Here is a 20,375-nt window from a genome sequence, read left to right as displayed (position 1 = left end):
CTGTTCCTACGATATTTGATTTTCCTAAACATCTCCAACGAAAAGAAGTGAAACAACGCCAGGATCCGGAGACGAAACGTTTGAAGAATGCTTCCACGACAAAGAGAATTCAGAAGGCAACTAAACCTAACCAATCGAAGGTTAGAAACCATCTGGATTTCTGGATTTGGGATTAAACCATCTCTTGTAACCAACCCGGCTTCGCATTCACAACATCACTTATGGACTCACAGTCGTCGGTCAATTCGAGAGCGAGTTCGTGGGCTTTTTCCGTCAGTTCGACTAATTCTTCCTTCTTTTAGTTGGAGACAGATATTCCTCGAGCCTGCAGGTATTTTTTAAGCTCTGGAACCTTCCAGTTTTTAAAATTTACTTCCATTTCTGCCAAACCGGCCATAACTTTCTTGTACTTCGCAGCAGCATCCCCCCGCATTAGCCTCGCATTCACGCACAAGCGCTTACTCGCCCCAGGGCCGTCGGGGAATACGAATATTGTCTATTCCCTCGTCAGGTCATGAATTTTCGTATAACATTCGCCACATCGTTCTTTGATACAGGTTGAAGTTCGAACTGTTCACTCAGCGTAGAAACGTTAAAGGTTTCATAGGCATTTGAGTCCAAAGACCAATTTTGGTCCTTGGCTAACTGACCGGCTTTAAAAGCTGCTAGACTTCCAACCGATGAAAAATACTTATTAAAACTGTTGACCATGTTCTCATGGTTACCATTTTTACTTTGCATAGCACGTAACAAACCGTCGTGTCAAGGTAGAGTCTTTAATTTTTCTTTCTATTTTTCTTGGACTGTTTTTATGATGAACGAATGCCTCGTATGCAAACCTCAGCGGTAAGTTGGTTCACTAGGCCAATAGAAACCGAAAGCGAATTTGCTTCGTCCTGCCTGCGCTCGCAGAGTCAGCCACGTAAACAACTAATAATATGATGGATTAACAATACAGAAAGGGTGTGGTACCATCTGTCAAAGTATAAATTGTTAATGGACATTTCCAATATGTTCAGCCAATATATTGGTGAAGCTAACTGGAAACCCAAAGCCACCTGCAAAGACATAGCACAGAGCCGCTAATAACAAATCATTATGTTAATTTGCTAAAATACTTCATTTTAGTTTCTAATTATGTCAGGCTCTTGTGTAGACAACAGGTTGGCGGGGGGAATTATGCCTGTTATCTGTTGATAAATTATTAAAGATAGCAAGTGCATTTTCATCAGTCGAGAAATGTGTTTACACCAAGATATGTAAACTCAAAACGTTCAAATTCGTACGCATTTTATTTTTAAAAAAGAAATCTTAAGTTAGCAACGTTGGACTTGTTAGATTTTAGCACATAGCTTCCTATTAGCGCTCTGGATGTTGAGAAAATCTCAAAAGTTGTATAAACCATTCGATGCGTCTTGAATTCAAATAACCTGTCAGTAAGTCTGCCCAAATCCACCCGTAATTAAACGAAGCTATGTAAACATGGAAGACGCATTCATATAACCTGATCCTATTAAGAATCACCATTAATTGACTTTTAAAATTCACATTAAAAAAGAGGCGTGATAACTGTCGGGGTATCTATGACAAACCCTGAAGCAAATAGTCAGAAATTCGAAAGAGAAGCAAGTAGATACTTTCTAATGGCTGTTCTGTCCCTAAAGAAGTTTGCTATTATTACAATTCTCCCAATTTTTCTGGAAATTGCATTTTCGACGTCAAACAAAGACTTTTGCGGAAACATATTTGAAACTCAAGTTGGTAAGTATGAAACACGTCACTTTTTAAATTTATTTTCTTCTTTATTTTTAAAAGCTTTTTTCATGGCATTTTAGATGGTGTTTTAGCTGGACATACCTTTAGTACTACTGTTGTTTTTCACGACTTTGAATGCCAGCTACAGTGCCTTGGAAGTGATAACAACAGTTGCAAGTCGTTCAGTGTCCGACCAGGAAACAACACGAACAACCGCATCTGTGAGCTGAACAACAGTACACGACAGCTGAAACCAAGTTATTTTAAACGGAAAAAAGGATCTATATACTATGGCTCCATACAGGTTAGTTTGCTTGTCTATATTTCAGCCTTTTCAGCGTCGTCAGTACAACAAAAGCTTGCTAGCAGTCAGTTTGCGTGACTTAGAGCTGGAGCACATTGGGAATTTTGTTAGCCCACTATTGATCCCTATTTCAGTCTAACTATTGATCCCACTATTGATCCCTACTATTGACCCACTATTGATCCCTATTTCAGTCTAACACCTCCTTTTCAAAGTTCATGTGAACGTAGCCGGATTCCCCGATATTACGAAAAACGAGTTCTTGAAGTTTTGAGGTGGCTGAAGGACTATCCCTCGGAAACATCTAGAGAGTGACGAAAACCACGAAAGAAAAACTGCCAGAAAAGAACATGAGATGGCTATTGAAACATCATTGCATGATCCACCCATGAAACAGTTTTTTAACTCGTTCACTTATGACTCTAGATCTCGTGCATTGACATCTCCCTCCAGCGCAGTGGAAAAACAAAGAGCGGTCAATGTCATTCAGGTTACAAGGGGAAACATTGCGAAAAAGGTGAATACAGTTATTAATTAAGTTCAAGTTCGATCCTTTTTTGTTTCAATAGAGCGGTTCCCACGAGTATTAACGAATAAAACTAACTTCAGGGCGCGAGCTACGAAAGTAAACCTAGCTAATTTATCTGAAAGTTTTCTCTCAATAGATTTAAAAGTTGGGCTAACGATATAATGAGTTCTATTTTGGTTGCCGATTCTTAGATGAATGACACTACCATGGTAACATCATCTCTACTAATTATAACGGGCAAATATTTTCCAATTTTTGGCCTTAATACTTAAATAATTTATCTTTACCTCCCTCGGTGAATATATTTATTGTTTTCCTCATGATGGAAATGATTGCCTGACCTTTCGAAATGGCAAAAACTCAAAGTCGTTCAGACAGTTTTGCCGATATTCTCTAAGTTGCTGTTTTCTAAATTTATCCCATTGGCTGACAGATTTTATAGGAAAATTCATTACTCCACGAGAGAATTACACGTAAAATTGCAAGCGAAAACCGATATCGCAGAATCGCGAAGCGAGGAGTGCGTTCTCGGTTTTCAAGTGCAATTTAACGCGGAATTTACGAGTCTGATAATGGAAATTTCCTTGAATCACATAATTGAATAATAGTAAGAAAACAGAAAACAGCTATAACATTGTTTATTTTTATCTTGAGCGATAGTTATGTCTATTCAGATGCGAAGCAATATCTTTAACCTCGTTTTCAACTCGCAATTCCACGCTAAATACCTCTCCTTGGAACGGGAGATTTTATATGAATAGACCATTTGAAAGAGACTGTATATGGTTATTATTGAGCCAATTTTCAAAAAATTTTACCGAAGCAAGCGCAGTGTCACTCGAAAGATCCTCTCTTCTTATTCTCAAAACATAACGTCATAAAATAACACTTCGCCAAGATAGATATCTGAGCATGCGTCAACTTTTGAATATGTCGCCATTTCGCAATTTTTCCCCTCCGTGTTTTCATTTCTGTTGATCTCTTTTTCAGTCGTAGAAGGCCTATGGATTTATGCGTCGCTGGAAGCCCTAGAATCCATTACAAAAAAAAAACACATCGATTTACAGAGTTTCAATACATCTTTTAAGCTAACAATGTTTGTTTCGCATGTTGACATTTAAGAAGCTTGCGGTCCATGATTGGTTCTTTGGCCGGTGAGTAGACGGGGAACTCTTAATTCTTCAGAAATGTTGCGACATTTCCCAGTGGTCACGTAGAAGACGTTACCCTGACTGACATGTTGATTTTTATCTAACATTCGACTCGTTTTTAGTCTGTCCAACAGGATGGATTTTGTTCAATAATAACTGTTACTTGATTGATGACTCTGACTCCAAGACCTGGCTCCAAGCTCAAACGTTCTGCCGCCGTCTCAAAGGGGAACTGGTGAAGATCAACAGCGCCGAAGAAAACGACTTCGTCTGGGACCTCGTAAAGAGACAAGCTACATCTCTGCGGTATGTTTGGATTGGGCTGAAGTGGAACTCGACAGCTAACGGATTCTACTGGTATGACCACTCAGTTCCAGTTTACAAAAACTGGAACACGGGTGAGCCGAATGGAAATGCTAACGAGCCGTGTGGCCACATGTACGGTCCGTCTTCGCTACCGTCCGACCATGGCCGATGGAATGATTCTCCTTGTAACCACCAACCTATTGGCACTGCTTGCCAGAGACTTCTCTAGTCTAGTTGACCCAAAAGTACTAGCTGTAAAGTTTTACAAGGGGGACGATCCCCCCCTTCATTGAGCAAATAAAGCAACACTACTCGTAATCAGGAGCCAATATTTAAAGTGCTACTGAAACGAAATTTTCGTATCTGAAATAGTTGCTCTGACCTGTAGTTTTGAATATGCTGATCATCATGAGATAATTTGCTTTGGCCAAAAAGAAGCGAAAGATATCTTTTTTAACCGTTCAAATCAAAAATTTTACACAAAACCATGTCCGGGCCCTGGTACCGAGCGAAATGGATTGATGACGTCACTGGTTGTGTTCACTCCGATAGCGTGGTTTATTTCACTCACTGTTTGTTTGTATTCGTGGGCGAAGGAGATGGCAGATATCGAAGTTTTGTCAAGTGAATCTTCTTCTGAACAAAGCGAAGTTGTCTCCAGTAGCGAAGAGGAAGATGGTGGCATAAAATGGGGTTGACAGGCCTACACGACTCCCAAGCGTGTGTTTAGAGTAGCCTATTCAAAGTTCAGCCCTCACGAGTATGTCTTTGAGCGACCGCCCTCTTTTGTAAGATACGGGCGGCGGATTTTTGTATAGTTCACTCAGTAGTGGTTGTGTTTCTATTAAATGCCAGTTTTTCATGAGAATTTGCTTTATGTGTGGCTCTGAGTACACACATCAGGGATTGCGTCTTTTTCGAATCGTTCACCTTTGTAGATGTACAGCTATTTTTTTGACTCCGACGAAGGGATAACGCTCGAAACGTCAGCTTTTGTAATCATTACGGTGGCCAATTTACCATTTCAACTTTGTTGATATATCCAAATTATTTCGCTACTCCCACCGACGCAGCCCCAAACAGTTTCTTTCGAAACTATCAGCCTTTATTCATTTGTATTTTTTTGACTGTCTCGATCGTTAAGTTGTCTTGATTGCTTTCAGCTTCCGTCACGCGCGCTGATTCGATCGTACTACAGTTCTTAGTGTTCAGTGTTCCAGCCGTTTTGGCTCGTTTTCTTTTCTTTATTTCGGTATTAAAACGACCGATTTCACGTTCATAGAAGCACATGATCGCCTTTACTGTTTCTTGCTCCGCGTTGTTAAGGATTTGCTTTATCTCATTTTTGAAATCCTCGTCGGCTCTTATTTTGGCCCTCGCCCTATATTGTAGGGATTCTGGGCATGTTCTGCTAGGCATTTGGTACAGAGCGATTTGTCTGTTATCCTCAGACTTGCCGAGTAGATCATCTTCAGTGGCGGTGTCGTATGAGGCTTCCATGTTTTCTTCATTCTCTGAATGGCATTGCTTTGGCCCGGGGCGTTTAGTAGCCCATCTGCCGTTATAATGTCTTTCGACATTTTCTGTAGATGGTCAGGCAAGACCGCGGTTTCGATCCTAATCTTGTGGATCTCGTCAGTTGCCGATTAACTAAATAGACTGGTAGAGATTCGTTCTCGATATCAGTCGGGAATTTTGCTCCCTATCCAGGCGAACCTCTCGCAGATAGCCAAGATGCCGATGTGGCCGCCAATGAATAAGACGAGGATGGCATTTTGCCCGAAATCCTCTCTTTCGGCCTCCCAACATGCAAGCCACACTCCATGCTTTTACCTTTCTTTCACAGAAGTACACAACCAGTGACGTCACAGGGCTGTTTTGGCCGCGCCAAGATGGCCGCCAATTTTGATCTCAGCCGGTCAACTTCGAATGGTTAAAAATGTACTTTCCGCTATGCGTTGGCCCAAAAAAAGTACACAGCGTTTGCAAATAACGTTCAAGCTCTATTATATTGCAAAAATCTCGGATATGAAAATTACGTTTCAGTAGCACTTTAATGAGAGGACGCAATATACTAAGTGCGCAAAGGGCTCGTATCGTTTTAAAAAGAAAACAGTACTTGCTAGCGCCATCCCGGCAGCACGTACAGAAAATAATTTCCACTGAAATGAATAACAAGCATTAGATGGGATGGGGGTTGGGAGTCCCATGGTCATTTTTGGAGAGGGATGAAGTGACTCGCCACCTTACACTTCTAGAAAGAATTAACTCCGAGGAAAAAGATTTTGTGAGAGAGGGGGATAGATTGGAAAAAAAAAAGACAAAAAAAAAAGGAAAAAAAAAAAAAAAAAACGCCAGAAAGATCAATCAGCCATACCTTTAAACTCCCCTTAGAATAACATCGCTCGTCTCTAAGAAATCTCGTAGAGGACTTTCCACCAACACGATACTTTTTTGGAGCCATTTAAAACCTCCCACTCCCTCCACTCATTTCCTTGTAATTAGTTGAGGAAGTTTAGTGTTGAATCAAGTACAGTTCCAGCCGATAACTTTGTGCATTCTCGTAACCTGTTGCTCCACGAAGAAAAAAATGTATTGATACTGTCGGAGGCAACTAAGTGCCAAAAACTCCTGGAAGCAGAAGGGTTTCACTCGGGAAAATTTCAAAACTTTCATCATTATCTCTTTCGTATCACCTAGTAAACAACAATTTCCTGCTGTAAAAATAATTTCCATTCCATGCTAAGGCTTGACTACCAGATTTATTGACAACTACGCATTGACAGCGATCAAAGTGATATTAAAGCCACTTGATAAGGCTTTGATGTGTGTACCTATTTACTGAATGGAGACTATTTATGGAAAAATAACCTCACAACTATTAACAAGGACTGCAAGCCAAATGTATGTATGCCGTAAACAGCATTACGTTTTCCACACAATTCCCTCGAGTTATCAAACATTCCCTTGCGAAAATGTGTCTATCTTACGTTGGAAAATATAAAATAACCTCGTGTGTATAAAATTATCTTCTATGGTACTTTCAGGTGTTATTTTTCATTAATCACTGTCTCTGCTATTTTTTTTTTTTAACTTTCTGAAGCACTTTGTTAACTCTTTCCAACCAATCAGACAAGGTAGGTACTTTCGAAACCATAACATTGACAGCGACAGTTTATGACTGCAAAAACCAATCGCGAACCGCCAACGACCTTTGTTGTTTTATTGCACAAACAGGCCTGTTCGCCTCAGATCAAACCGGATACGTCAAGTTCTGTTCATTGAATTAGACATACAAATGCTACCTGAATTAGTAACAAAACTTTATCTACATGCACTACGTGTCGTCCTTTCTTTTGCTCTTTAGTTTATCGAATCTCTTCTGAAGATGATCGTTAACGGTCTGTAATTCGCCTATTTCATCTTGCGCTTTACGAAGCTGCAATAAAGGACAGTAAAAAAATCTAAAACAAAAACTTGGCAAAACATAAAAACAAACAAACAAAAAAACAGGGCATTACACGAAGTGAGGAGAAAGAGTAGAGGGTGAAAAACAAGCTGGAAAACAAAACAAAGACAACAATCATTGATATACAAACCTCTCTTTGTAACTTTCTTTTTTCAGCTTTAAGAGAATCCTCCGTCGCTTCCTGTGAGAAAGTGAACTCTTGTAATTGTGGCAAAAAATGAATAAATCAGTACCGCATCTCCTCAAATAAGCGCTTACGCTATAATTAGCCTCCTCCGAATAAGAGCCTGCCCTCTGTTTCTTTTGCCACTTTATTTGCAATGTTTCAAGCTTCAACAACAACAGCATCAATACAAGAGAAAAGTTTCTTTCCCGTTCGACTTATTTCTATCTCCTTATGGTTTGCATAGTTCCTTGATGTGTTTTACCTGTCTTTTAAATTTTTTTTCGTAATGCTGCGCTAACTTGATAAGCCCTCCCCACACCCCCCTTGGATTAAGCGCCCTCCTTCCAATAAGTGCCCCTCCTGGTAGGTGAAAGTCTAAATAAGCGGCTGAGCGCTTTATTAAGGAAACACGGTAAACAAAAACTAGAAAGGTCACTGTGGTCAATTTTAGAATATCTTAAGGCGAGATTAGGGTACGTTTCTTACCGCGGCCTCCGCCTGAGACTTGTAACGCTTCACTTGACAGGTTGGAGGTTGGGCGGCGGGCCGATAACCCGCTTTCGAAAAAAGAAACATATTACAGAAATCGAAACTAGCATTACCACTGCGCCCTATCGGGAAGTAGGGGTACAAGATGCTAACACCCGGTTGGAGCACCGTGCGAAGCAAAGAATGACGCATAAACCACCGATGAAATTGCTGTCACCACGAGCGTATGTGAAGATAGGGCAATGGAATGTTAGGACAATGTTAGAGACTGGTAAGTGTGCTCAGGTGCTCAAAGAGAGATGTAGAGATATGATATTAGTATTCTAGGAGTGAGAGAAATGAGATGGAACTCTTGTGGGAGGTCGAGGATAGCTGCAGGAGAAACTGTGCTGTACTAAGGGATAGATGAAGGTGAAAATCATGAAAGAGGAGTTTGCTTCATTCTGTCTAAAGAAGCTGCACAATTCTTGCTGGAATGGGCACCAGTATCTGAGAGGACATTCAGGCACGAATTAGACAGGCGAGACAGACATTTGCGATGCTGAGAGCAATATGGCGACCCACAACACTAACAACCAAGACCAAGCTGAGAGTCTTTGGGTCAAATGTGAAGGCGGTGCTCTTGTATGGTTCTGAAACTGGGAGGCTGACTAAGAGTTTGGAGCAGAAGTTGCAAGTGTTCATCAATAAGAGCTTGAGGAACATCCTGGGAATTTGGTGGCCTAGAAAAATCAGCAGTAAGGAGCTTTGGAGACAAACAGGGCAGCGTCTGATAGAGCAAGAGATAAGACAAAGAACTTGGGGCTGGATCGGCATACGTTGAGGAGACCAGATGGAGATATAGTCAAGAAGGCCCTGGAGTGGATCCCACAGGGGAAACGAAAGAGAGGGAGACCATAGGAGACCCCAGCACACCTGGCGACGTACGAGAATTGAGGAGTTAAAGAGGAATCATCTCAAGTGGAATGAGGCAAAGGGCACTGCACAAAAGAGGATTAGGCGGAGCGCTCTAGTTGAGGACCTATGTTCCACTGGGAACGAAGAAGAATAAAGAAGAAGAAAAATCTCACTATCATGGGAAAATTAGATTTTTGAACAATGGATCGCAAAATTAAGCCAGATGATGTCAGAAAAAATAGTTGCATGAGATAAATTCAAATTTTTAGGTCTTTCATCTCAGTAAATTAATTTACCATGTGAATCAATTTTTAAAATTTTTGAAATTCCGATTCAAAATCTATCAATTGGAACGTTTGGTACACTTGCATTTGCAAGTAAATTTGGGTTACAATGAAATATATGAACTTCATATATTTCATTGTATCTCATTTATCACTTTCCCGGGTTTATTACGAATCAACTTAACGGCCTGCTCCCAGTTGGCTTGTTAGCTCAATTGGTAGAGCGCTGCACTAGTATCGCAGAGGTCAGTGGTTCGAATCCCGTACAGGCCTGATTTTTTTCAGGTCTGATTTTCGCTATTGCTTAAATAGCGCTATCTACTGCGAGGATCGTACATCATATGTAAATTTGGGTTACCTGTAATTCTGCGGACTAAGAAATGATTTTCCTTTAAGTCATGACGGTACGCTAGGGCACAGCGCGTTCGTGCGTCATTATCAATATGACGCACGAACGCGCTGTGCCCTGCCGTACCGTCATGACTTAAAGGCAAATCATTTGACCGAGAGTCACAGCGAACAGTTTATCAAGGTTTAAGAAATTTTCTTCAACCCTAATACGACGCGATCACACACAAAACAAAGGCGAGTGTTGGAAAACTACGGTAACGATTCTCCAATCAAACAAAACAAACCAAACAAAGAACACACACACACACACACACACACACGCCGCACACACACACACGCACACGCACTCACACACGCACACACTCAAAGCCTACAGAGCAGGCGGAATAGTGGGGCGAGCGAGTGCTTAGTATTTTTTCAGCGAAAATGACCGCCATCTTTAATTTAAATGGCAGTGAAAGGCTGGGGAGAGAAAGTAATTTGTACCAAGGGGGCGTGTGACGGTCATAAAAAGGGAGAGGGGCTGGGGTGGGTGACTCCATCCCCCGCCCCTTACACCCACCGTTCACTCTGACTCTAAATCAAACATGGCTTTCGGATAAGCGATCACGAGCTTATAACGCTTGCAAAGGAGGCTAACACGCACACACACGCACACACACACACACACACACACACACACACACACACACACACACACAAACAAACAAGTTAACTCCAGAACGGCTCACGTCGACCCGTCCGGCCCTACTCACGTCAGTTTTAGGGAGAGGCTGACTTACTGTTTCTTACCCTGCATAGCACGTAACGAACCGTCGTGTCAAGACAGAGTCAGCCGCGTAAACAACTAATAATATGATGAATTGAAAATATAGAATGTCGTACCACCCGTCAAAGTATAAATTCTTAATGGTCATTTCCGATAGGTTTAGCTAAGAGAAAGTAATTAACAGATAATAACATCTTGGTTTAGCTAAATGGAAAACCAGAGCCACCTGGAAAGAGCCACTAATATCAGATCATTGTGTTTCCTAAAATACTTCATTTGAAATTTTAATTATGCCTCTTGTGTATACAACAGTTTGGCATGGGGAATTATACATGTGTATCTGTTGGATAAATGATTCAAGAAAGGTTATAAACCATTAAATTCGTCTCGAATTCATTTAACCTGTCGTTAATTCTGCCAAAACTCTCACTCGAAACTTTATGAAGCTATGTAAACACGGAAAAAACATTCATATAAACTGTTTTGAGATTCACTAATGATCTTTAAAATTCGCGTGAATATAAATAAAAAATGAGAAGTGAAAACTCTCTAAACATCTACGACAAATCCTGAAGCAGTTGGTCAGAAATTCGAAAGAAAAACAAGTGGATATTTTCTAATGGCTGTTTCGTCCCCAAAGAAGGTTGCTATCATTACATTTCTCCGAATTTTTCTGGAAATTGCATTTTCGACGTCAAACAAAGACTTTTGCGGAAGCATATTTGAAACTCAAGTTGGTATGTATTATTGAAAACACGTCATTTTTTAAATTTGTTTTATCTCTTCATTTTCGAAAACTTTTTTTTTTTTGCCTTCAAGATCGTGTTTTAAGTGGACATGCCTTGAGTACCACTATTGTTTTTCACGACTTTGAATGCCAACTTCTATGCCTTGGAAGTGATAACAACTTCTGCAAGTCGTTCAATGTACGACCAGGAAACAAAACAAAAGACCGCATCTGTGAGCTGAACAAAAGCACACGACAGCTGAAACCAAGTTATTTCAAAGAGAAAAAAGGATCTATATACTATGGCTCCATACAGGTTGGTTTGCCTGTTTATATTTCAGCCTTTTCAGCGTCGTCAGTACAACAAAAGCTTAATTGTTAGCGTCAGCAGCCAGTTTGTGTGACTTAGACTAGGTTTACACTTAGAGGAAATTGTTCCGGATTCGTGATGAATCCGAAACGTTTTAGTACCGGATTGATTCTACCGTTTACACGAAAGTGGACGAATCCGAAATAAAAACTTCCCGGTTTGGTCGTGTCTCCGGAGATTTTGAATCCGCAATTTAGACTAGGTTTACGCTAGAGGAGAGTTTTCCGGATTCGTAAATGTTTCCGGATTCATCAATTTTGGAGTATTCGGATTCGTAGGCGTTTACACTGAAAGGATATTCGGATTCCTGACCGTTTACACACAACGACAACTCCGGGAACATTCGAAATGTAATGGTTACCAAGCCCAGTGTTGTTTCGTCGTTCGATCGACAAAGTGAAAATGCCTCCCCCAAAAAAGGCTAGAGTAGATCCAGATGCCACTGACGCAAATTTGAGTTGGACAGATGCCAAGCAGTCTACGTCGTCGGCGATTAAGTGTGGCTGACGTTAAACTTCCTTGCAATAATAATTTGCGTTTCTTCAGAAATACTGCGGTACACATGATAACATTTATCGCCTGAACCTGCAACAAAATTAGGCAACCGGAGACCGCCAGCAATGTTAGCACTAGATCCATTTTGGTTTCACCGCAAACTCAAAAGATTGCAGGTGGAAATAATATCCGGATTCGAGAAAAAAAGCGGTTACACGACAAAGCTTTCCGGATTCAAAAGTTATTGGATTCAAAGTTCCCACTTTAAATTCCGGATTCGAAATCTCCGGAGACACGACCAAACCGGGAAGGTTATATTTCGGATTCGTCCACTTTCGTGTAAACGGCAGAGTGAATCCGGTACTAAAACATTTTGGATTCATCACGGAACAATTTCCTCTAGTGTAAACCTTGTCTTAAAGTGGGAACTGAAGAAACGCAAATTTTAAAGTCAGCCACACTTAATCGCCGACGACGTAGACTGCTTGGCATCTGTCCAACTCAAATTTGCCTCAGTGGCATCTGGATCTACTCTAGCCTTTTTTGGGGGAGGCATTTTCACTTTGTCGATCGAACGACGAAACAACACTGGGCTTGGTAACCATTACATTTCGAATGTTCCCGGAGTTGTCGTTGTGTGTAAACGGTCAGGAATCCGAATATCCTTTCAGTGTAAACGCCTACGAATCCGAATACTCCAAAATTGATGAATCCGGAAACATTTACGAATCCGGAAAACTCTCCTCTATTGTAAACCTAGTCTTAGAGCCGGGGTGCACATTCGGAGTTATGTTAGCCCAATAGTGACCCCTTATTTCAGCCTTTTAAAAGTTCATGCGAACGTAAGGATTTTAAGAAAAACGAATTCTTGAAGTTTTGAGGTAGCTGAAAGACTATCGTTGGGAAACATTCAGAAAGTAATGAAATTCACGGAGGAAAGACAGCCAGAAAACTACGTGAGAAAGCTATTGAAGTATCATTGTATGATCCACCCATCAAACAGTTTTTTGACTCGTTCATTTATGACTCTAGATCTCGTGCATTGTCATCTCCCTCCAGCACAGTGGAAAAACAAAGAGCGGTCAATGTCATTTAGGTTACAAGGGGAAACATTGCGAAAAAGGTGAGTACAGTTATCAATGAAAATAAGTTCTAATTTGGTGCTTTCTCGCAATTAAAGTACTTCAAAACTGCAGTAAAAGGTAGAATTTTCGTTGCGAATGAAATCTTACCGTTGCTGTTCAGGGTTCATTCACATAAAATTACCCGTCAATAAAGGTTCGCTAGTTTAGAGGGAATTTAGTCGATCATCAAACGGGGTTATTCTTTTCAGTTTGGTGGGTTCCAAGCCGTGTAATTACATGATGTTTGAATCAGGACAATTGATTTGTTTCTATGCGCAATCGTGCCACTGTTTCTAGGACGGTGCCCACTGATATTTTTACACCATTGAAAACAAACCTTTGCTTCTTTTATTCCACTCACACGAAAAAGACAGTTATAACAGAGAGAAAAAAAACAAAATACATATATATATGCTAATTTTTTTTTTTAAAAGATTTGAATAACAAAAGGAACAGAAACATTTGGACCAACCATAAGTTAAATTTATTTAACATTTCCTGTGAAATATGTTAGATTCAAATAACAACGGTCGAATCATAATATACATAATAACAACACTCCTACTTTTGATGTTGCTTATTTGACAGTCTTCATGCCTAGCTTAGTAACAAGTTTCTCAAAGTGATGCTTAGGCAAAGTTTTCGTAAGGATGTCAGCAATCATCTCGTCTGTACCAATGCATTTGAAAGCGATCGCTCCGCCTTGTACTCTTTCGCGAACGAAATGGTAACGTATATCGATGTGCTTGGTCCTGGCATGGCACACGGGCTTCTTAGTCATCGAGATAGCTCCTTGGTTGTCTCCATATATTTTAGTTGGTCCCTCTGGAGGTTCCCCCATGTCTGCCAACAACCTTCGAAGCCAGATTGCTTCCTGAGTGGCCTTGCTGAGTGCTACATACTCTGCATCTGTTGTCGACAATGCGACGGTAGCCTGCTTTTTGCTTAGCCAACTTACTGCCCCAAGCACCAGTGAGAACGCGTTTCCTGAAGTGGAATGACGGTCTTCCATAGCACCCGCCCAATGTTAATCTGAGTAACCAATCAAATTTCCATCAGCATATTTCTTGTAACTCAATCCAAGATATGCGGTTGCTTTCAGATATCTGAGGATTCGCTTTGTTGCTGTTAAATGATTTTGTGTCGGATTGGCCCAGAACTTCGACACAACTCCCACTGCTTGGGCGATGTCTGAACGTGTTGCGATTACAGCATAAAGTAGGCTACCTACAATCGATTGATACGAGGTCACATCAACGGGTCTGCTAAAACCATCATCCTTTTGCAGCTTGACTTTCAAAGCTGCAGGTGTAGACACTCGTTTGGCTTCTGTTTGCCCAAACTTCTCGAGCATCTTTGCGACGTAGTGCCCTTGATGAAGGAAGACTAGCTTGTTTTTGACATCTTGAACGATTTAGACTCCGACAGTAATGCAGCTCTCCAATATTTTTCATCTTAAACTGTAGCTTTAGACTGTGCTTGACACCTCTCATCTCCACCGTACTGTTTCTTGCTAGAATCATCAGATCGTCAACGTGAACTCCAATAATAGTTAATGCATCCTTTCTGATGAATACGTAGGGATCTGCAGAGGCTTGAATAAAACCAATCTTCTCAATGCACTCCCGAAAAACTTTGTTCCATCAACAGGAAGACTGCGTTAACCCAAACAGCAACTTCTCTAGCTTGCATGCCAGATGCTCCTCCCCAGGTTTTATGTATCCTTCGGGCTGCTGCACGTAAATTTCTTCATCAAGTTTATCGTTGAGAAAAGCTGTTTCTTCGTCCATCTGGTGAATCAGCAAATCATTCTGAACTGCAAACGCTAGCAAACAACATATTGAAGAGAAACGAACTACAGGGGAAAAGGTTTCATCATAGTCAATACCATATTTCTGGGTGTAACCTTTGGCCACTGGGCGTGCTTTGAATCGTTCCACTGTACCATCGCAGGAGTGTTTCAGTTTAGACTGACCCATTTGCACCTAACAGCTTTCCGACCTGGAGGTAATTTAACCAACCTCCACGTCTTGTTTTCAATCTGCGAATTGTATTCTGAAGCCGTCGCGACTTTCCACTCTGCAGCTTGATTAACTGATCTTGCTTCTTGTATAGTTGTAGGTTCATCAATCCCAGAAAGATGATAGACGACATGCTGTACGCGGTGAGTTGCCGTGTCTGCGTATTCCTCCTAGCCATATCTGACTGGTGCACTTTTCTTGTTCTTACGGACCGTCGAGGTTCCCCTGCCGAGTCTTCTTCTAAATTCTTCATTTCTTCTTGTTCTCCTTCATCTTTTCTAGGGATTACTTCGGTTTGCTCTGCTTCCTCGCACCTTGGGTCTGGCTCTGTTGCCATGGCTCGCTTCAGGCCGAAATCGTTTTCATTAAACTCCACATCTCTTCGGAGATACATCTTTCGGTTCTTTGAATAACAAAAGCAAAAGATACGTATGATGCACGATCCTCGCAGTAGATAGCGCTATTTATGCAATAGCGAAATTCAGACCTGAAAAAAATCAGGTCTGATTTTCAGGTCTGATTTTCGCTATTGCATAAATAGCGCTATCTACTGCGAGAATCGTGCATCCTACGTATCTAATACCGCAGTTCAAAATATATGAACTTCATATATTCATTGTATCTGATTTATCACTTTCACGGGTTTATTACGAATCAACTTAACGGCCTGCTCCCAGTTGGCTTGTTAGCTCAATTGGTAGAGCGCTGCCCTAGTATCGCAGAGGTCAGTGGTTCGAATCCCGTACAGGCCTGATTTTTTTCAGGTCTGATTTTCGCTATTGCATAAATAGCGCTACCTACCGCGAGGATCGTGCATCATACGTATCTAATACCGCAGTTCAAAATATATGAACTTCATATATTCATTGTATCTAAAAGAAAAAGAATTACCTGGACTAATCATAAGTTAACAATTGAGCATTTGTTGAGATTGCACTAGTACTACGCGGCATGGGAAAGTAGGGGGAAATTGTCCCTCACGCGAGACAATCGTGCCACACCGGTGTCGATGTGTTTACTTACAGGGGAGGTGTTAGGAAAGCTCGAACAAAGTGTGACGACGAAATAACTAAAAAACGTATGTTGACCCCTATTTCTAATGACACCGAAAAAAAGGAAGAAGTATAAGGCAAACAATGTTTTTCCAGTATTTTTGGCTGCGTACGCGAGAGTAACCAAGGCTAAAAATGGCCTCAATGCAGTCATTTTGAGAACAAAATCTTACCGTTACCTTGTCCTGAGGATGGTATTTTCCGTTTTTTTTTTCCTGTTTTTAAAGATTTTTATCCCATTGAGTTCGTTTTAAAAAAAATCAAAATTAAAAGGAATTGACGGTGAGATTTTATTTTCCTTCACCTTTTGAAAAAAAGCAACATCAGCACTTTTTTCAGATTTCAAACCCAATTATCTCGGAATTTTGCGTGGCTAGCCCCATATTTTTATGGGGATTTTGATAGCCCTTGATAACATAACATAGCATGACATAACGTATTTAAATATTCAAGATAAAAAAAGTACTAAAAAAAATCTTGAAAAGGAAAACTGGAGGTTGAGCCTATGATGATGATGTTTCCCCAAATAAAAGATAAAAACAGCGTAAGATATGTACAATAAAAAAGATTAAAGAACTATTCAAGAGATAAATTGGATAACTAACAATCTATAGTAACAATTGATAAAAATAGACAAGCAGCTAATGGATATTTGAAAAGCGCTTCAGCTTCACCTTGTTTTAGAAAATCTACGAATACAGATAAGGCTTTTAGTTATACAGCCAAAACGAATACGAAAGTAAAAGAGCGAAAAATATGTGAGGTAATAGGTAATAAATAAAGATAAGAAACTTAGAGATCACGAAAGTTTAAGAAATTAATGGTACCCGGTAGAAAGCTATGGAGTAATTTTTTTTATCCATAGCTTTTATTTTTTTATTTGTTTTATTTTTTATATGTTTTATTTTTTTTATATGTTTTATTTTTTTATTTATATATAGATGTGTTTGAGGGTCAGTTTCCGTTTGTCTTTGAATGATTTTAGAGGAAGTAGTTTCAGGTTCTTATCTAGATCATTCTAAACAGGAGCAACATGAAGCTAACTGCGATTTTTGAATTTTCTATAATTTACCTCCAACATAACTGATACAATTGGCATATCTATCAAAAACTCTAGTTTTACCAAGGGTATACACTAGAAGGATCCAAATAACTCAGTGAAAACCTTTTTTAAAGGTTTTTACTTGGTATCAGCGTTTTGCGATACAATTCCATATGTTAGAACCGTTGAATTCAGAATTTCGTCCTCTACCAGTCTGCATCCATCGCCACGAGTTCGCCTCATCAGATAAAACATACAAACTCGCCACCAAATCTGCAAATCGCTTCCCTACGGTAGAAAAGGTTTCTTTTTCGACGCAATAAGAATAAATTTAATCGAAACGTAACTTTATTGTTCTGATTCAAACGCTTGACACAGCCTGCTGGGTTGCTTACAAACGCCGGCCTCTGCCTGATAAAACGTCGTTCATGGATAATTTGTTATTAATATTTGTTGGCTGCATTTTAAGGAGTCATTTTGTTCATCTTATTACAGTAGGAAAAGTTTTATTGTCCTTATCGAACTTATCGAAATGGTAGGGAGATAACCTAAATCAAACCATTTTTCGAGAGGATTCTGGAGGTTCTAGGAGCTAAGTAGAACTGAATCTACGAATTACTAGGTATCTCAAAAAAAAATGTTTGATCTGAAGTTATATTAAGTTTACTGATTTACTGAAAGTACTTGGATCGTGCCTGTGTCATTTACTGATTAACATTACCGTTTACCTAAAATCGCCATGCTTTAAATTTATCTTTTTCATTTATATTATCATTGTTCATAAGCACAACATATCGACATTCCTATCCTGGCAGTATACAAAAAGGTTGTCACTATAGACCTAGTTAGACAACCTAGCCCGACTTAAGTCACTCAGTGGTAGCATCCGCAGTGCTCATCGGAAGGTCGTAGGGTTCCACTCCTTTTAGGAGCACTTGGAGTTCTTTTTCTTCTAGCATGCCTGTGTCATTTAATGATTACCATCAATGTTCGCCCACAGGTTTACTGGTTTCACATGAATCTCTTTCGCGCTTTTTTTCTTGCAGTCGTCGGAAGTGGGTGCCCACCAGGCAAAAAGACAGACAATCAGCAGGGCGCTTGCTGTGTCTTCCCTTTCACCTATATGGGGAAGACCTTCCACTCTTGTACCAAATACAATTGGCACACGTTGTGGTGTGCACTTACTGCTACTTACAATGGAACTTGGGCTAACTGTGGTGAGGAGGAATATGTCAAATTGACAGATTTTTCATTTAAGCCCTTTCCAATTGAGTGTCGTAAACCCAAATTTAAAGTCAGCACATCCACCGATCAGAATAAAGAAAAATAAATTTTAGAATCGCATCATTGAATAAAATCTCGCATTCTGATTGGTTAACGAAGCAAGGTACTTAGCGTGAAATTACGAGTTGAAACGAGGTTAAGTGATATTGTCTCGCACCCACGTATACATAACAACCATAAGTAATGCTGTTTTCTCATTTTTATTCAATTATGCGAGTCAAGGAAAACTCATTACTTGACTCGTGAATTCTGCTTCGCGATTTGTACGACATCGGTTTTGGCGTGCAAGTTGATGCGGAATTCCATCGTCAAGTAATGAATTTTCCTATAGAACCAATGAGAACTCAACGTAAAACTGCTAAGTGGAGGAAAATTGCTCTAAGTACAGTCAGAGCAACATAAAGCTCGCACCGGGTGACCCAGATAAAGAAATGGAACTCAAGCAAGGGATGCCCGCCTTCAAACGAAAACCTAGCCATCAGGTTCTTGCAGCCCCTCCTAAGCCTCCTGCTCTGAAGTTTCAACCACCTTCCAACCCCAGGGTGTTCACCTGAGCTCTGGCAGGGCGTGAATCTGAGTATCAGTCTTCTAACACTGCGGGCGTTATATGTTTTATTTTAGCCCTGACGTTCCAATCTTCCCCGAGTATTTATTTTTTGGTTTTGCCTTTTGCCAAATTAATCAAGTTACTCTAAGTTCTATTTTTAATTATTTTTTGCGATCCTTTCAGTTTCTTAGAGGATGAATAAAGAAATACAACAATACATGACCATGATGGATTGACATAAATAGATGCGACCAACATTGCACAGAAAGTATGGTTTAGATAGCGGCTTAAACTCCTCTGATAGTTATGTATTTAGTTTACTGGATTCGTGCAATAAAGGCTGAATTTTCAGTTTATTTGAAGAAACATTTGCCGGTGTAACGGACGCAGGAATTTTTCTAATAATTTGATTAGATGATGAATAGAAAAGTTAACTCTTATTTATCCCAATCATAATCCAGATTGTACAGTCCTAAATCCATCTTTCAAAATTGACTGCGGCCTTTTTGGTGTGACTAAAAAGAAATCAAAAGACTATTACTCTCTTTTTGTCAGTAAAAAGGCTTGCTTTTCAAATAACACGAGAAAACTGAAGTTTTATGCCATTCAATTTCTTTCTGGAAAGATTTTGAATTATATTAATTATCTTTCACAAAACAGCAGATACATCTTAATTTGAAGGATATATTAATCGGTCTTTTAACACCAGAACTTCCCTTACTTAACTATCTGTTACTTACAGGAAAAATTTATCTATGGGCGTGTAGAAGGAATAAAGAACTCCCAAGTATACGAGGTTTTCAATCAAAAGTCAAATTAAAGTATGAGACTGAAAAATATATCTGTACAAAAAAGAATAATTTAGATATGTTTAGGAAGAAGTGGGCAATGTAAAACCTAGAGGTAGTTGAATAATTTAGAATATGTCGGGCTGAAACGGGTGACTTTGCTATGTCAACTTGTTCGTGAGTGTGTGTACGTGAGTGAGTATGAATTAGTTGTGTTATACCGTAGGTCCTGTTTATTATGTTTAGTGCAGTAGTTAAGTATTGTAATGAAAGTTGTGTAAATAGTTGTGTGCAATGTAATTAAAAAAAAGTTATGTATTTAGTTTACTGGATACGTGTAATGAAAGCTGAATTTTCAGTTTATTTGAAGAAAGATTTGTCAATAGACTTAAACTTTGCCGATGTAACTGACGCGGGAATTTTTCTAATAATTTGATTAGATGACTGATAGAGAA

At 39.8% G+C, this 20,375-nt stretch overlaps 3 protein-coding genes across 5 annotated transcripts; 2 read left to right on the top strand and 1 right to left on the bottom strand.

Annotated features, from left to right (window-relative positions):
- The first annotated feature begins 1,541 nt into the window (after positions 1 to 1,541).
- On the top strand, positions 1,542 to 4,913 carry LOC111330820 (uncharacterized). The gene is made up of 4 exons (XM_022935773.2): positions 1,542 to 1,761; positions 1,836 to 2,059; positions 2,486 to 2,576; positions 3,862 to 4,913. Exons 1-4 carry the CDS (start codon positions 1,584 to 1,586, stop codon positions 4,272 to 4,274), a joined length of 906 nt encoding a protein of 301 aa, XP_022791508.2. The 5' UTR covers positions 1,542 to 1,583; the 3' UTR covers positions 4,275 to 4,913.
- Positions 4,914 to 6,702: 1,789 nt separating this feature from the next.
- Positions 6,703 to 9,304, bottom strand: LOC148718917 (uncharacterized). The gene is made up of 3 exons (XM_088740832.1): positions 8,167 to 9,304; positions 7,645 to 7,695; positions 6,703 to 7,484 (listed from the first exon to the last, which is right to left on the bottom strand). The coding sequence occupies exons 1-3, from the start codon at positions 8,359 to 8,361 to the stop codon at positions 7,383 to 7,385; spliced, it is 348 nt and encodes a 115-aa protein (XP_088596958.1). The 5' UTR covers positions 8,362 to 9,304; the 3' UTR covers positions 6,703 to 7,382.
- A 1,453-nt stretch (positions 9,305 to 10,757) lies between these two features.
- Positions 10,758 to 20,247, top strand: LOC148718916 (uncharacterized). 3 transcript variants are annotated; one of them, XM_088740826.1, is made up of 5 exons: positions 10,758 to 11,207; positions 11,290 to 11,513; positions 13,095 to 13,185; positions 15,302 to 15,350; positions 18,348 to 18,487. In XM_088740826.1, exons 1-4 carry the CDS (start codon positions 11,090 to 11,092, stop codon positions 15,328 to 15,330), a joined length of 462 nt encoding a protein of 153 aa, XP_088596952.1. In that variant the 5' UTR covers positions 10,758 to 11,089; the 3' UTR covers positions 15,331 to 15,350; positions 18,348 to 18,487. The 3 variants fall into 3 exon arrangements, with proteins under 3 accessions (XP_088596952.1, XP_088596951.1, XP_088596950.1); XM_088740824.1 differs by lacking the exon at positions 15,302 to 15,350 and adding an exon at positions 19,316 to 20,247 and having other exon boundaries at positions 10,766 to 11,207; positions 18,348 to 18,518; XM_088740825.1 differs by lacking the exons at positions 13,095 to 13,185; positions 15,302 to 15,350 and adding an exon at positions 19,316 to 20,247 and having other exon boundaries at positions 10,762 to 11,207; positions 18,348 to 18,518.
- The last annotated feature ends 128 nt before the right edge of the window (positions 20,248 to 20,375 follow it).

This window comes from Stylophora pistillata, chromosome 12 (genome assembly GCF_964205215.1).
Source record: "Stylophora pistillata chromosome 12, jaStyPist1.2, whole genome shotgun sequence".
In the NCBI taxonomy this organism is placed as follows: Eukaryota; Metazoa; Cnidaria; class Anthozoa; order Scleractinia; family Pocilloporidae; genus Stylophora; species Stylophora pistillata.
Note: the sequence above shows the minus strand (reverse complement) of the source record. Positions and strands in the feature narration are given on the sequence as shown.